Source organism: Scyliorhinus torazame, chromosome 3, assembly GCF_047496885.1.
Source record: "Scyliorhinus torazame isolate Kashiwa2021f chromosome 3, sScyTor2.1, whole genome shotgun sequence".
In the NCBI taxonomy this organism is placed as follows: Eukaryota; Metazoa; Chordata; class Chondrichthyes; order Carcharhiniformes; family Scyliorhinidae; genus Scyliorhinus; species Scyliorhinus torazame.
In genome coordinates, this window is record NC_092709.1 from 17091441 (window position 1) to 17105830 (window position 14390).

The window sequence follows — 14390 nt, forward strand, 5'->3', positions numbered from 1 at the left end:
CGGAGGGCCCCCATAATGGCCTGGCCCGCAATCGGGGCCCACCGATCTGCGGGCAGGCCTGTGCCTGTGCACTCTTTCCCTCCGCGCCGGCCGCTGTAAAGCTCCGCCATGGCCGGCACGGAGAAGAAACCCCCTGCACATGCGCAGGAATCACGCCAGCGGTCTGGGAACACGCTGGTGCTCCTGCGCATGTGCCAACTCGTGCCGACCAGCAGAGGCCCTTCGATGCCGGTTGGCACGGCGCCAATCACTCCAGCGCCAGCCTAGCCCCTGAAGGTGCGGAGGATTCCGCACCTTCCGGGCGGCCCGATGCCGGAGTGGTTCACGCCACTCTTTGGCGCCGGTACTGCCCGCCTGCCGGATACCGGAGAATCCCGCCCATTGTCTTTATCTGCAATTCAAGTAGTAATTAGCAAGTATTGCTCAATTTAAACAAACTATTCTCACATCTGTCCATACCAAATTTAGGCTTTGCTGGTGTAATTTAGAAGTGTGCCTGTCCTTTCCATCAGTTCCTTCAATTTTCTGCAGTTGCAAACACTTACCTTCACTGCCCCTTCATCTTCCCCACAGCTATGCTAATTGATGAACCATACATTTCACCAGCATGCCGCACACAAACTGAGCCACTGATGTTCCTGTAATCAGTGCAAAGTAAAATGGCAATTTCCTTCTTTATTTGCAATGTATTAAGAATATGTGAAAACTGGGGAGGTAAATTTAGAAGCTGTTATAATTATCGATTGCTTATAAACCAATTCATGCAAAAGCGCAAATGGGTACAATCATGCTTGTGTCAAATTTGCCGGAGTAGCCTTTTGTAAAATGAATCAAATTAATATATGTTCAAAAATAGGTGGACCGCTTTGTCCTTTCCTTGAACAACTCAACACAAAACAAACTGACTGACTTGCTCCCAAATATCTTTGATTTGAAAAGCGACACCATGAATTTAAGTTTCAAAAATATAGTCATGACCAGGAATAAATTGTTTCTATTATCTATTCAGTCCGCTTACATTGAAATCCTAACGTGCAGTCCTCACCTCATCACCTGTGAACTAACTTGCCAGGCTGTGAAGGATTACAAAGTCAACTGCAGGGCACCATTTCAGCAAAGCCACAGTGTCATTCTGTGCCCGTTTGATGTAGAGTTGCCAACGAGGGGATTTCAAATGATGACCCAAAAGGCAAACCATGGCCAGTTGTTTGTTACAGCACCTAAGTATGTGACTCAACACCAGTAATGTTGTGTTATGTACTCTGGGATAACACAGGCTGCAACTCGATGCAGCTTTGACCAAAAGATACTCCAGACTTTGAAGTAAGTTCAATGTGACTTATTGAACCATTAGCACAGTTCTCTATGAGTTCGACTCTCCTGCTAATCTTGCTATAGTAACTCAGTCTAACTAACCAGTCTGCTCTAAGCCACGTGGTGGGTGTGATGCTTCTGATCTGCCCCTGTCCTACTCTCTAAGTGTCGCCTGTGGAAAGAGTCAGAGCATGTGTGCCCTGTCCTTATATATGGGCTGTGTAATGCCCCCTTGTGGTAGTGTCACCTCTGGGTGTCTTGACTGCCCATTGGTCGTGTCCTATTCTATGTGTTCATTAGCCGTATGTATGCATGTCATGACGTTTCTGGTGTTCCCTCTAGTGTTTACTTAGTCATAGTGTATTTACATTAACCCCTTGTGCATTTACAGTGATGCATATCACCACAAGTAACAGTGACATTTTACCTCCCACAGTGCAAGCAGTGAACATTCAAGGATTTTACTCCTCGAAAGGTGAAATTAACTCAAAAAGCCTTTCAATAATCTAATTAAGTATATGGGTCTGAATCTTTATATTCTGTTCGTCTTGCAATTGTCACATTGGTAAGTGTGTGCTTTGGAATATTGTAACCAGGCTGTTTTGCTTGCAAAATGCAACACATCGATTTTTTTATCACTGTTGCTCTAGGCAGTCATGTTACATCGCAGGGGGAGCAGACTCTAAGCGAGCATTTGAATTTTACATGGCGAGAAGCAAAAGTAATTAATTACACCAAATGCAAAAGGAGACTTTAATTGTACTGGGCTACCATGCAAAACATACACTGGAAAAACCTTGTAAAAGACATACCACAAGGTAATAATCTATGTAATGTGCATCTGTAAGGTAATGGCCCTTTCTGTGCCGAGGGCTCTGGAGAATAATTCTTGCCCAGCGTTCCTGAACTGACTGTGTTTCCTGTTTGTCTTTGTTGTTCTTTCTGGCAGGTGGGAGGGAAAGGGGGCGAGGGAAGTAAAAGTGGGAATGCATGGATGTAGCCAGTGAGAGATGGAACGAGCAGGATTGAGCTGAAAAACTTACCACCAGTGTACCCCTTAACTAAAACACAACATCAACACAGTATGCATGCTGAGCCAGCAGAGAACAGCTGATATTGTCAATCTCGAGTAAAACACAACAGATAAATGAATGCTGCTTCCAGAACAATCATGAAGGATCCATTCTAAATATACTGAACAATAACTCTCCCACTCTAATTATACACAATTGCACCTTCAGGCATAAAATTAAACCCACGATCCTGATGCCATTTCCACAATTATCCAGCTTTGCATGCTCAATGTTTTAATTAGGCCAGTGGCTTATTTCACATAGATACAGTGCAGTGTACTTCCGATATAATTATTTTTAGTTCATCTCGGAATGGTGAGTGATGAGGTGTTTTCAACGTATCCCACCGCCTCCTCCCCCATGACGTTCACATTGCCATCACAGATTCCCCTGCCATCAACATCTTGGCGGTTAATACTGACCAGAAAGCCAACTGGGCTAGCTGTATAAATACTGTAGCTACAACAGCAATCAGAGCTAGGTATCCAACAAAAGAGCGTCATCATACGGCTTCCTGAGCTGAATGTGAAAACATTTCAAAATAAAAACTTACAACATTATCACCACCAAACCACATCAGTGGTTGCATGATTCCTGTGGAAAAGTGCAATCAAACAATCAGCGAGACTCGATTGTCCTATCAAGGTGCAACTCTTTCACCAAAGCCTGACACATCCACCAACACACAGAACAAACTGTTTTTAAAAATGAGTGAACCAGGTGCATCGCACACAGAACAGATTCCCATGTAGGATCATCGATGCTGCCTGACCTGCTGAGTATTTTCAGCGTTGCCTGTTTTTATTGCATAACACAAAAACTGAATTGGGTTCCTGAAGGAATTAAGAAGGTGAACAGAGGGATATTACACATGCACAAGACCTGAGGTATTGTGTTATACAACATTCTTATAAATCTTCTCTCCTCTGCGCTTTCTCCAGAGCAATTATGTCCTTCCTGTTAGACTGGGCAACCAGAATTGCACACAATAGTCCAGCTGTGGCCTAACCACCGTTTCAAACAGTTCGATCATTACATTCCTGCTTTTGTGCTCAATATCTCGCCCAATAAAGAAAAGCATTACATATGCTTTCTTGACCACCTTATCCACCTATCCAGCCACCTTCAAGGACTTGTGGATACGCACTCTGAGGTCTCTCACTTCCTCAGCCCCTCTCAATATCATCCCATTCATTGAGCTTTCCCTTGCTTTGTTTGCCGTGCCCAAATGCATCACCTCACACTTTACCGGATTGAATTCAATTTGTCACTTCTCCACCCACTCAACGAAACCATTCATATCGTTCTGGAGTCAAGAGCTAGCCTCCTCACTATCAACTACACCAGCAACATTTGTGTCATCTGCAAATCTATCAATCTTGCCTCTCACGCTGAAATGTCAATCATTAACGTATACAACAAACGGCAACGGCCCCACGACTGGGCCCTGTGGAACAGCACCGGGAACCATTTTCCATTTGCAAACACATCCATCGTCCGTTACCCTTCATTTCCTGTCACTGAGCCAATTTTGGATTCAGCCTGGCATCCTCCCCTGCATCCCATGAGATCTCACTTTTCTGACCAGTCTGCCATGTGGGATATTCCGAAGCTCATTCCAATTTCTGGGGAGAATTTGTTTTGTCAACGTTTTCCACATTTAAAAAAAAACCTAGCAGACGAATGCTTTAAGGGCACGAGTTGCATAATTTCTAAATCAATGATAATTGTGTCTTAAGTGTTGCTAATTCAAATCTATGCGCACCAATTGGAAAATAACTAGGAAGTGAACTAATTTGTTCCTGGAAGACAACTTAAAGCAGCTGACAGCTATTTTCTTGGGAATGTAACTAATTTGAAATGTTTTTTTTCTCAGCATGATCACCATCTGGTGCAGCTCTGTTTTTTTCTTTGTTTTGCTACAGGTTTGTTTTCACAACCGGGGGTATTGCCCTCAAATTAGTGCATCACAAACTGCCCACCTTCCTTCAATGAAGCATCACTGTTATTGGCAGAATTCGAGTCAAATGCAAACAAGTGACTTTATCCCAAAATGCAGCCACTAGCTTGTTAATTTCCTGGGTCATTTTCTCAATATTTGTTTTGATCAGAAGACATTTGCTTCAGTTAAATGGACGGATTTGAGAAGCTGGGGTCAGTCGCTTTGGAGAAGGGAAAGTCGAGAGGAGATTTGGTAGAGCTGTTCAAATTGATGAGGGGGTCCAGACACATTAAATAGCGAGAAACCATCCCCATTAGCAGAAGGGTCGAGAACCAGAGGACATGGATTCAAGATGGTCAACAAAAGAACCAAAAGTGACATGACGGAAATCTTTTTTTTTGCAACGAGTGGGTCAGAACCTGAAATGTGGTAGAGGGAGATTCAATCGTGACTTCCAGAAGGGAATTGGATCAACAGTCAAAGGAAAAGCATGAGCAGGGCTATTTGGAAAATACGAGGGAATCGAACAATCTAAATTGTTCTTGCCGTAAAATGACATGGGCTCGCTTTAGCTCAGTTGGCTTGACAGCTGGTTCGTGATGCAGAGCGAGGGCAACAGCACGGGTTCAATTCCCGTACTGGCTGAGGTTACTCATGAAGGCCCCGCCTTCTGAACCTTGCCCCTCGACGGAGGTCTGGTTAAATCACCACCAGTCAGCTCTCCCCTTCAAAGGGGAAAGCTGCCGATGGTCATCTGGGATTATGGTGACTGTAACTTTTTACAACAGACTCTTATCTGAGCCTCCACAAAACTCACCACAACATGCGCTTTCGAGGTAAATTCCTTCAGGCAATGATTGGCATTCTTGCCAACAAGTCAGAAGGTCATAGGTTCAGGCCTGCTCCTTCCAAGGATTTTTCTACATAGGCCAGGCTGACACTCCAATGCAGGGCTGAGGGATTTCTGCACTGTAAATGGTGGCACCTTTCAGATGAGACATTAAACAAAGATTCCACCCGCCTGTTCAACTACACACAAGATATCTCATGACTATTTGAAAAACAGCAGGTAAGTTGACCAACATTAAAGCCTCAAATAACCAACACACCCAAATCAGATGAATTGTTTAAGAATAGAAGAAGGTTATTCTGAAAGGGTTAGATGAAGTACGTTGGGAGAAAGCTTGTGTGGAGCATAAATACTTCCATGGGCCAATTGGTCCAAGTGGCTTATTCCTGTGCTGCACATTCTATGGAATTATATTTGATACAAATACTTGTCTATGGAGTTCATAGTGTGGATTCAGTTTATTGGATGCCATGCCTCAATGGGTGTATGGTACCTGAGCTATATTTTAGACCATGTAGAACTTGCAGACTATTGTCCGTTTTGAGGTAGACAACCTTAAGTATGGGATAAATGAACACAGTACATTTCTGGTTAGCTGTTACTAAACATAGTCCCAGCTTGGTTAAATCCCATATTAGTATTATCATAAACATACCTCATTCATGCCAAATAACCCTGTAGTCTATTAGATTAATTAAAGTAACCAGAGGCAATGCAAGTAAACTAGAACAAGCAATACACCGTGTGAACTGTAACTCACTCTTTTGGAGTTTCTGGGACCTTGGTTCCTTCAAACTTCATCTTGAGTTCAGCTGGTACGTGTAGAATCTCCACACACGATTTGATGGAGTGGTTGGAGTCCTCGTGGCACACTGAAAAGATAATTGAAGCACCAGTCATTATTTTTCATCAGACAAAGAGAACTTTGAGGAAGGGGCGCACAAATCGTTCACCTGTCTCTTTTGTGTGTTGATTACTCGGGTGTGCATTTCCAGCATTTTCTGCTTTTATGTATGCTGCTCGGAAAATAAAGGTAATTTGGACCTTCATCTTTTTGTAAAAGCCTCTGAGACAAAGGAATCCTGAAGGGAGAGGTGTAAAACCTGAAAGCGAAAACCTTGATGAAAGCAGCAGAGGGAAGGCATAATTTAAAAGAAGTTATGAAAGTGTTACTTTTGAAAGGGGAATTTGAAATCACTCGTGTGGAAGCCGGAGTTCAGTGAGACAAGGTAGCTCACAGTATAAGAATCATTTAGGATGATTTTGAGGAGACACCCATAGAAATTCACTTGGGCTCAGAAGCGGTGTGCCTTACCACAGTCATCTTGTCTGCTTAGAAAGGACTTTGTGTGTTAATGAGACCACTGTAGCTTAAGATATACTTCATAATCTCTGCTAATCGTAAAACCTGTGTGTAATTGTTAAACTAAAGGGGTAGTAAACGAGTGTTGAACATGTTGAGGATCCCTTATTCAAAATTCCGAAACGCTCTGAAATCAGAACTTTTTCTTTTGCACGCCACAATCATGTTTCTCGTAAAAAAAATAACAAGGTGTTCACCCGAGATCCACGTGCTATGCAACATTTCACAACTCTGAGTCATCAGTGACAGCTGTTCCAAGCACCGTGTCCCTATCCTGTGGCTTGTCGGTAGGGAAGCTGCATACTCCCCCCCCCCCCGCCGTCAGACCAATTTGCGGTCTTGTGGTTCTGTTCCTCCACGTTACATTAAAAAAAAGGAAAGTTACGGTCTTTTGAGCCAGGGCTGCATTATGGGATCTTCCCATCCAATTGCAACATCTGGGATCGTAGCAAATGCGTTATATTGTTGTAAAGTAAGGAGCTTAATGCATACAAAATGAGAATTTGCACATGCAAATAAAAGCCACTCCACAAAAGAACCACGTTCTAAAGTCAAAGTTAATACTTCTGAGCAGCAAGTCTTCCCTCCTAGTAATTACTTAGAAGATGAAATCCGTACAGGAGCCAATTTTTTCCACTGCTGCATTATAGATATCAAGCGAGCCTTAAACAACCTGCAATATCTAAACGGTCTCTCTCTCCCTGTTATTTGCCCTTAATTCCTTTTACAACCTACGTCTACTGCATTTCAACAAAGTAGTCACCAGCCAGCACCATGTCATAATTATTCAGAGTACAATGATTTTGTATAATAATTATTAAAATGATATTGTGCATGAACCATAACATTATTATGAAAACAGGCACTGGCGCATTATAAAACATAGCAAAGTGTGGTCACAAGGTCAACTCCACTCTAATTAAAACAGTGAATGCAAAGTGGTGCTTCAGCCTCGGCGTTGAGAAGACCAAGTCAGTAATTCTGCCAGAAAAGAGAGTTGTGGTGGATCGCACACAACACTGCTCGCAGATGATTCACACTCCTTCTGGCACAATTGTTCAGCTTGACTGCTTGATTGTCTGCTGGTTAGACAGTCAGCAACAGTGGCAAGAACGGTTAACAGGAGAGTGAGACTGCTCCAGAAATAGGAAGCACGGTAGCACAGTGGTTAGCACAGTTGCTTCACAGCTCCAAGGTCCCAAGTTCGATTCCCGGCTTGGGTCACTGTCTGTGCGGATTCTGCACGCTCTCCCTGTGTCTGCCTGGGTTTCCTCCGGGTGCTCCGTTTTCCTTCCACAGTCCAAAGATGTGCAGGTTAGGTAAATTGGCCGTGATAAATTGCCCTTAAGTGTCCAAAAAGGTTAGGTGGGGTTACTGGGTTACAGGGATAGGGTGGAGGCGTGGGCTTAAGTAGGGTGCTCTTTCCAAGAGCTAGTGCAGAGTCGATGGGCTGAATGGCCTCCTTCTGCATTGTAAATTCTATGATTCTATGAAAGCTCAATCCTGCTCATCACCAGTGGCAAATGTTTTGTGGACCCTTTACCTACGAGAAAACACTGATGGATGGTTATAAAAGAAAACCTAGCTTCATGGTCTGGACTCAATAAAGTCCAAAACAATGTGATCTTGCTGCAATTGAAAAGGATAATCTACCCTGTGCATGAACTCATTACCCCCAAAAATGAAGGGATAGAACTGGCCTGTCACTTTGTGTACGAGATTAGCAGTGCAGCATGAACACAAAGGGCTGCATTTTATTACAGGACGGAGGTGGATGCGAAACGCTCGTTCCCCCAGAAGGAAAGTTGGCCGGCAGCTGACACGCTGTAAAGTAGCCTGCCTGATAAAACATAGAACATAGAAAAATACAGCACAGAACAGGCCCTTCGGCCCACGATGTTGTGCCGAACCTTTGTCCGAGATTAATCATAGATTATCATTGAATTTACAGTGCAGAAGGAGGCCATTCGGCCCATTGAGTCTGCACCGGCTCTTGGAAAGAGCACCCTACCCAAGGTCAACACCTCCACCCAACACTAAGGGCAATTTTGGACACTAAGGGCAATTTATCATGGCCAATCCACCTAACCTGCACCTCTTTGGACTGTGGGAGGAAACTGGAGCACCCGGAGGAAACCCACGCACACACGGGGAGGATGTGCAGACTCCGCACAGACAGTGACCCAAGCCGGAATCGAACCTGGGACCCTGGAGCTGTGAAGCAATTGTGCTATCCACAATGCTACCGTGCTCTCCTTAAGAATAAATAAATCTACACTATATCATTTTACCGTAATCCATGTACCTATCCAATAGCTGCTTGAAGGTCCCTAATGTTTCTGACTCAACTACTTCCACAGGCAGTGCATTCCATGCTCCCGCTACTCTCTGGGTAAAGAACCTACCTCTGACATCCCCCTTTATCTTCCACTATTCACCTTAAATTTATGTCCCCTTGTAATGCTTTGTTCCACCTGATGCACGAGCAATGACCACGAAAGCGAGGTTGTAGTCCAACTGAAGGCTCTAATAAGCCAGATGTTTCCCCCAGCAGCTCAGGTACAGAATGAAGGCTGCTGGGGCGGCACGGGTTCTTATACCCTGCCTAGCAGGGCGGAGCGACCATACATCCTAACCAATAGAAAGCGTACAGCTTCCACCAATGGTGCTTCAGCCTATCAGGTACTCCATAAGGGGGCGCATGCGTTCAGGGTCGGGGCCGAAATTCCATTTCGCACTACGTAGCCGAGGATGGCTAGGCGGTCGGTGCTAAACACGCATTTATCCTTGTTGGATGTAAGGTTAAGGATTTTTGCGGTCTGGAGAAATTTTCGGAGGTTGGTATCGAGGTCCTGCTGGTCATGGCCGCAGATGGTTACATTATCGAGATACGGGAATGTTGCCCGTAAACCGTACCGGTTAACCATTCGGTCCATCTCTCGTTGGAAGACCGAGACCCCGTTAGTGACACCAAAGGAAACCCTTAAGAAGTGATAGAGCCGCCCATCTGCCTCGAAAAACAGTGTATTTGCGGTCACTAGTGCAGATGGGGAGCTGGTGGTAGGTGGACTTGAGATCCACCTTGTGGAGAAGACCTTATAATGCGCAATCCTGTTTACCAGGTCGGATATGTGGGGAAGAGGGTCCAGCTGCGTAAACCTGTTGATGGTCTGACTGTAGTCGATGACCATCCTATGCTTCTCCCCGGTCTTTACCACCACTACTTTGGCTCTCCAGGGTCTGTTACTGGCTTCAATGACCCCTTCCCTCAGTAGCCTTTGGACCTCTGACCTAATAAAGATCCGGTCCTGGGCACTGTACCGTCTGCTCCTGGTGGCGATGGGTTTGCAATCCAGGGTGAGGTTCGCAAACAGGGAAGGCGGGTCGACCTTAAGGGTCGCGAGGCTGCAGACAGTAAGAGGGGGTATAGGACCGCCGAATTTGAAGGTGAGACTTTGGAGGTTACACTTGGAAGTCTAAACCCAGGAGTGTAGCCGCGCAGAGGTGGGGAAGGACGTAGAGAAGGAAATTTTTGAACTCCCTTCCCTGGACTGTGAGGTTTGCTGCACAAAACCCCTTTATCTCCACTGAGTGTGAACCGGAGGCTAGGGAGATTTTTTGATTAACGGGGTGGATGAGGAGAGAACAGCGCCTTACTGTGTCAGGGTGTATGAAGCTCTCTGTGCTCCCAGAGTCGATTAGGCAGGACGATGAAGTGTTGGGTGCTCTGAGGTACAGACGAACCAACACGGTTGCGATTGGTACAACGCAGTTTTATTCCATTTAACTATTTATACATCAGACCTGGTACTCAGCACGTTGTGACGGTGTGAGTGTCTTGCTATGAGGTCCTGGCCCTGTGCTGTCTCCAGATGGACTGCCCAGGAAGTGTCCTGTTTCTTGTCTTATACTGTGTCTGCTCTTGTCTGTGATTGGCTGTCGTGTTATGTGTGCTAATTGGTCCGTTGGTCTGTCTATCATTATGTATGTGTTATGATGTATGTTTGAATATCATGACAGACGTCTCGTGCCCGTTGATGAATACGGTCGTTTTTGCAGTTGAGAGTGTTCGAGGCCGGGACTGATCCAGGATCACTGAGGCTAATCGCAGCAGTTGAGAGTTCTCTTCGGGCAGTACGTGGTCAGCCGAGCTGGGGTCCTGGGGGTTCATCCAAGATGGCTGCTCCCATTGGTCGCACATGGTTGGGGGTGCACAAAATGGCGGCGCCCATCCCTCCAACGTGGCGTCCGCAGAACAAGATGGCGGCGCCGGGGTCCGCAAGTGGCCCTGGACTATGAAGATGGCGGCGACCGCTGGCCGCACGGGGACCGTGGAGAAGTTTGTGGTTGCGGTCAGCATTCACCGCCAGAGACCGCGGCAACCGCACGGGCCTGACATACCTCCACGAAATGGCTCTTTTTGCCGCATCCCTTGCAGGTGGATGCGCGGGCCGGGCAGTGCTGGTGGGGGTGCTTGGCCTGCCCGCAAAAGTAGCAGCGGGGCCCCCCGGGGTTGACAGGCCACCTTGCAACGCAGGCCAGTGGGGGTGATGGGGGAAGTCTCGGGGTCGGCCACGGAGGGGTTCCACGCTGCCCAGTGGGCTGCCGTGCGGTCGGGAATGTAAGCGCAGGCGTTCATGGAGGCCACGTCCATGGAGCCTACAAGGGCCCGTGCCTCCCTGAGAGCCAGAGTGTCTTTTTCTAACAGTCGCTAGCGGATTTGTGAGGATAGCATACCTTCCACGAATGTGTCCCGGACTAAGAGTTCCGTGTGTTCGCTCGCGGAAACTTGCGGGCAGCTGCAGCTTCTCCCCAACACCAGGAGTGCACGGTAGAATTCTTCCAGCGATTCCCCAGGAGTTTGTCACCTTGTTGCAAGTAGGTGCCGGGCGTAGACCTGGTTTACTGGGCGAATATAGTGTCCTTTTACCAGCTCTATTGCTGCATCAAAGTCTTCCGCTTCCTCGATGAGGGTGTAAATCTCCGGGCTCACCCTTGAGTGCATGACTTGCAGTTTCTGCTGACCCATGGGTGTGTTTTCGGCCGTCCCGAGATACCCTTTAAAGCACGCCAGCCAGTGCTTAAAAGCCGCTGCGTTCGCCGCGTGGGGGCTAAGTTGCAGACACTCTGGCTTGATTCGGAGCTCCATCCTTTCTTCTTAAAAAAACTAGCTTATTAAATTGATGCATGGTCAATGACCACTAAAACGAGGTTGTAGTCCAACTGAAGGCTTTAATAAGCTAGATGTTTCTCCCAGCAGCTCAGGTACAGAATGAAGGCTGCTGGGGCGGCACGGGTTATTGTACCTCGCCTAGCAGGGCGGAGCTACCATACATCGTAACCAATAGAAAGCATACAGCTTCCACCAATGGTGCTTCAGCCTATCAGGTACCGTAATACCTATAATACCACGCTGTCCCACAGCGATAACATGCTTGGAGTGGGCTAAACCAGCTGCGCGTGGGACTACTGCCGCCACCACCCCCTCACCCCTCCCAGCCAACCAATCTGATTGGCCAGCAGTTCCTGCAGCGCCAGAGCATAGTGGTGGACATTGCTGGGACTACAAGGAAAAGCATGAAGGAGAGCGGTGGCTTTCGCAGAACGACAAGTCCTGGGTTTTTAGGGTGGGGAGGGATCACAGAAGCTGGGGGGAGGCGGGAGAGGGAGGTGGGGAGAGCTGCGTTTTGGAGGCCGAGGAAGGAAGATGGACGGTCACCTCTTGGGGGGGGGGGGGGGGGGGGGGGGGGGGCAATGCAATGCATAAAGGGCTTTTTGCGTCATTCTTCCTGCGTCAATTTTTCATTGAAATCACAAAAAACAGCCTGCCCATCCCCAATGGCTTGCCCACACCAAACGTGCATGGCATGGGCAACATATTTGATGTGTTAGGCAGGTAGGTTCGATGTGGACTGCACTTGATGCAGGGAAGCTAGAAACAGACATCTAACACTGGAGAAGGTCCAACACTGTTTTATTCAACGATAGAACTGATATACATATTCAGCTGTGGGTCGACACTATACTGAACTGACTGGAGACCTTGTACTAGCCTGACCAGACTTACTAGCTACCGCATGGTGTTTGCACTGTGCTAGCTCGTGGACTCTGACTGTCTCAGTGGCTGGGTCCCGAGAGAGCTTTATAGTGGTGGTGTCCTGTCTGGTGATTGGCTGCACTGTGTTGTGTGCTTACTGGTCATCCTGTGTGTCAATCACTGCCTGTCTGCATCTCATTATATGCATGAGTGGATATTATGACAATATTATCCTGGTCAATATTCTGCTAACAAACCAAACTGATCTTGAATTATTCATTTAAATATGATAGCTGAGCTGCTGATTTTGGTACCCGCACTCCTAATGTTTAATGGGGGTCAGCACAGTGGTAGCAGGAAGGTAGCGGGATAGCCACGCAACATATTCCACCGCCCCCCACGCCACCGAAAACATACCCGATGAGGGTGCTGTACAATTCAGCCCAAAGTGTCGCATGCAGTTTAGCTAGATCTTCCAGCCTGCATTGGGAAAAAAGGAATTAAGTTTGTTACAGCAGGATTTTAGGGATTGGAAGGGTTAAGTACACTATCTAAGGCTGTCAACATGATTAGTACTGGGCTAGTTTATCTCAAACAGCATAGGGGTCAAACGACTTAGATTGTTGGTCATATTTGGATGTCTTACTTTATAGGCATGTAGATGTACCAGAGAGGGTCTGGACAGCGCAGCAAAGATAACCGAGAGGTTTGGGGGTCTTAGGTTATGAGGACAGACAGAGATGAAGCTGCTCCACAAGTGAACAAGTGAAGAAGATTTGGAAGATAACTGGTCTGAGTTATTAAAAGGCATGTGTAATGTAGATGGCACAGAGTTAACCTAGCTTCATTAACTCTATTTCCAATCTCTTTATGCAGTTGTGAAGCACCCTGTTGTGTGCAAGATATTGGTGTACAAAAAGGATCATGGGTTACAAGGAGAAATTCAAAACATTTTTGAATTTGTGTTCCCAGTGCCTAGTACAGATGACGATTGTTGCTTATTGGGAACGTGACCATTAAAGAACGCATTCACTTCACAGGGTGTAAGGTTTTGGAAGTGTCCGTTCATATAGCTAAATTGTGGAAGATGGCTGTTTTTCAAGCAATTATACGTGGGATTCTCTGTTCCCCCTGCCGCATGTTTCTCGATGCGGGAGGCAGCACACCATTCACTGGCGGCAGCATTCTATCTTCTTGCCGCTTGTCAATGGGATTTCCCATTGAAACCACCCCACCTGTCGGGAAACCCGGTGGAAAAAGAGAATCCCAATGGCCGGCGAATTCCACCCTCTGTCTTTTCATTGTTGAAAGGGAATCAAATCCCAGCCTAACCGGAAACGGGGGCCTTCCTTCAACTGATGGGCATCAGAGATCATTACATCAAAACGGAACAATCGAGAACAATGACAATGGCAGTTTCTCAGTACTCTACATCTCTCAACTTCGGGGCTCTTGTGCATTCCCAACTTAATTCGTCGCATCATTGGTGACCACGTCTTGAGCTGTCAATGTCCTAAGCTGTGGAATTCCCATCCTAAACCACTCCCATTTCTCCACTTATCTCTCTCTACACTGGAGATCATCTTTAAAATCTACCTCTTTGAACAAGCCATTAGTCGCCTGCCCAAATATCTCCTTCTGTGACTCAGTGTCAAATTCTGTCTGAGAATGTTGCTGCTTAACCTTGGCTTAATCATAGAATCCTAGAATTTACAGTGCAGAAGGAGGACATTCGGCCTATCGAGTCTGCACCAGCTCTTGGAAAGAGCACCCTACCCAAACCCACACCTCCACCCTATCCCTATAACCCA

General features: G+C 46.5%; 1 protein-coding gene across 8 annotated transcripts in view; it reads right to left on the reverse strand.

Moving 5' to 3' along the window:
- Positions 1–14390, reverse strand: part of ccser1 (coiled-coil serine-rich protein 1) — a 1481149-nt gene that overhangs the window by 1042816 nt on the left and 423943 nt on the right. For all 8 annotated transcript variants that reach the window (XM_072495328.1, XM_072495326.1, XM_072495327.1 and 5 more), the window contains exon 5: positions 5940–6051. In XM_072495328.1, coding sequence (XP_072351429.1) covers positions 5940–6051 — 112 coding nt within the window. The remainder of the gene's footprint in view (positions 1–5939; positions 6052–14390) is intronic.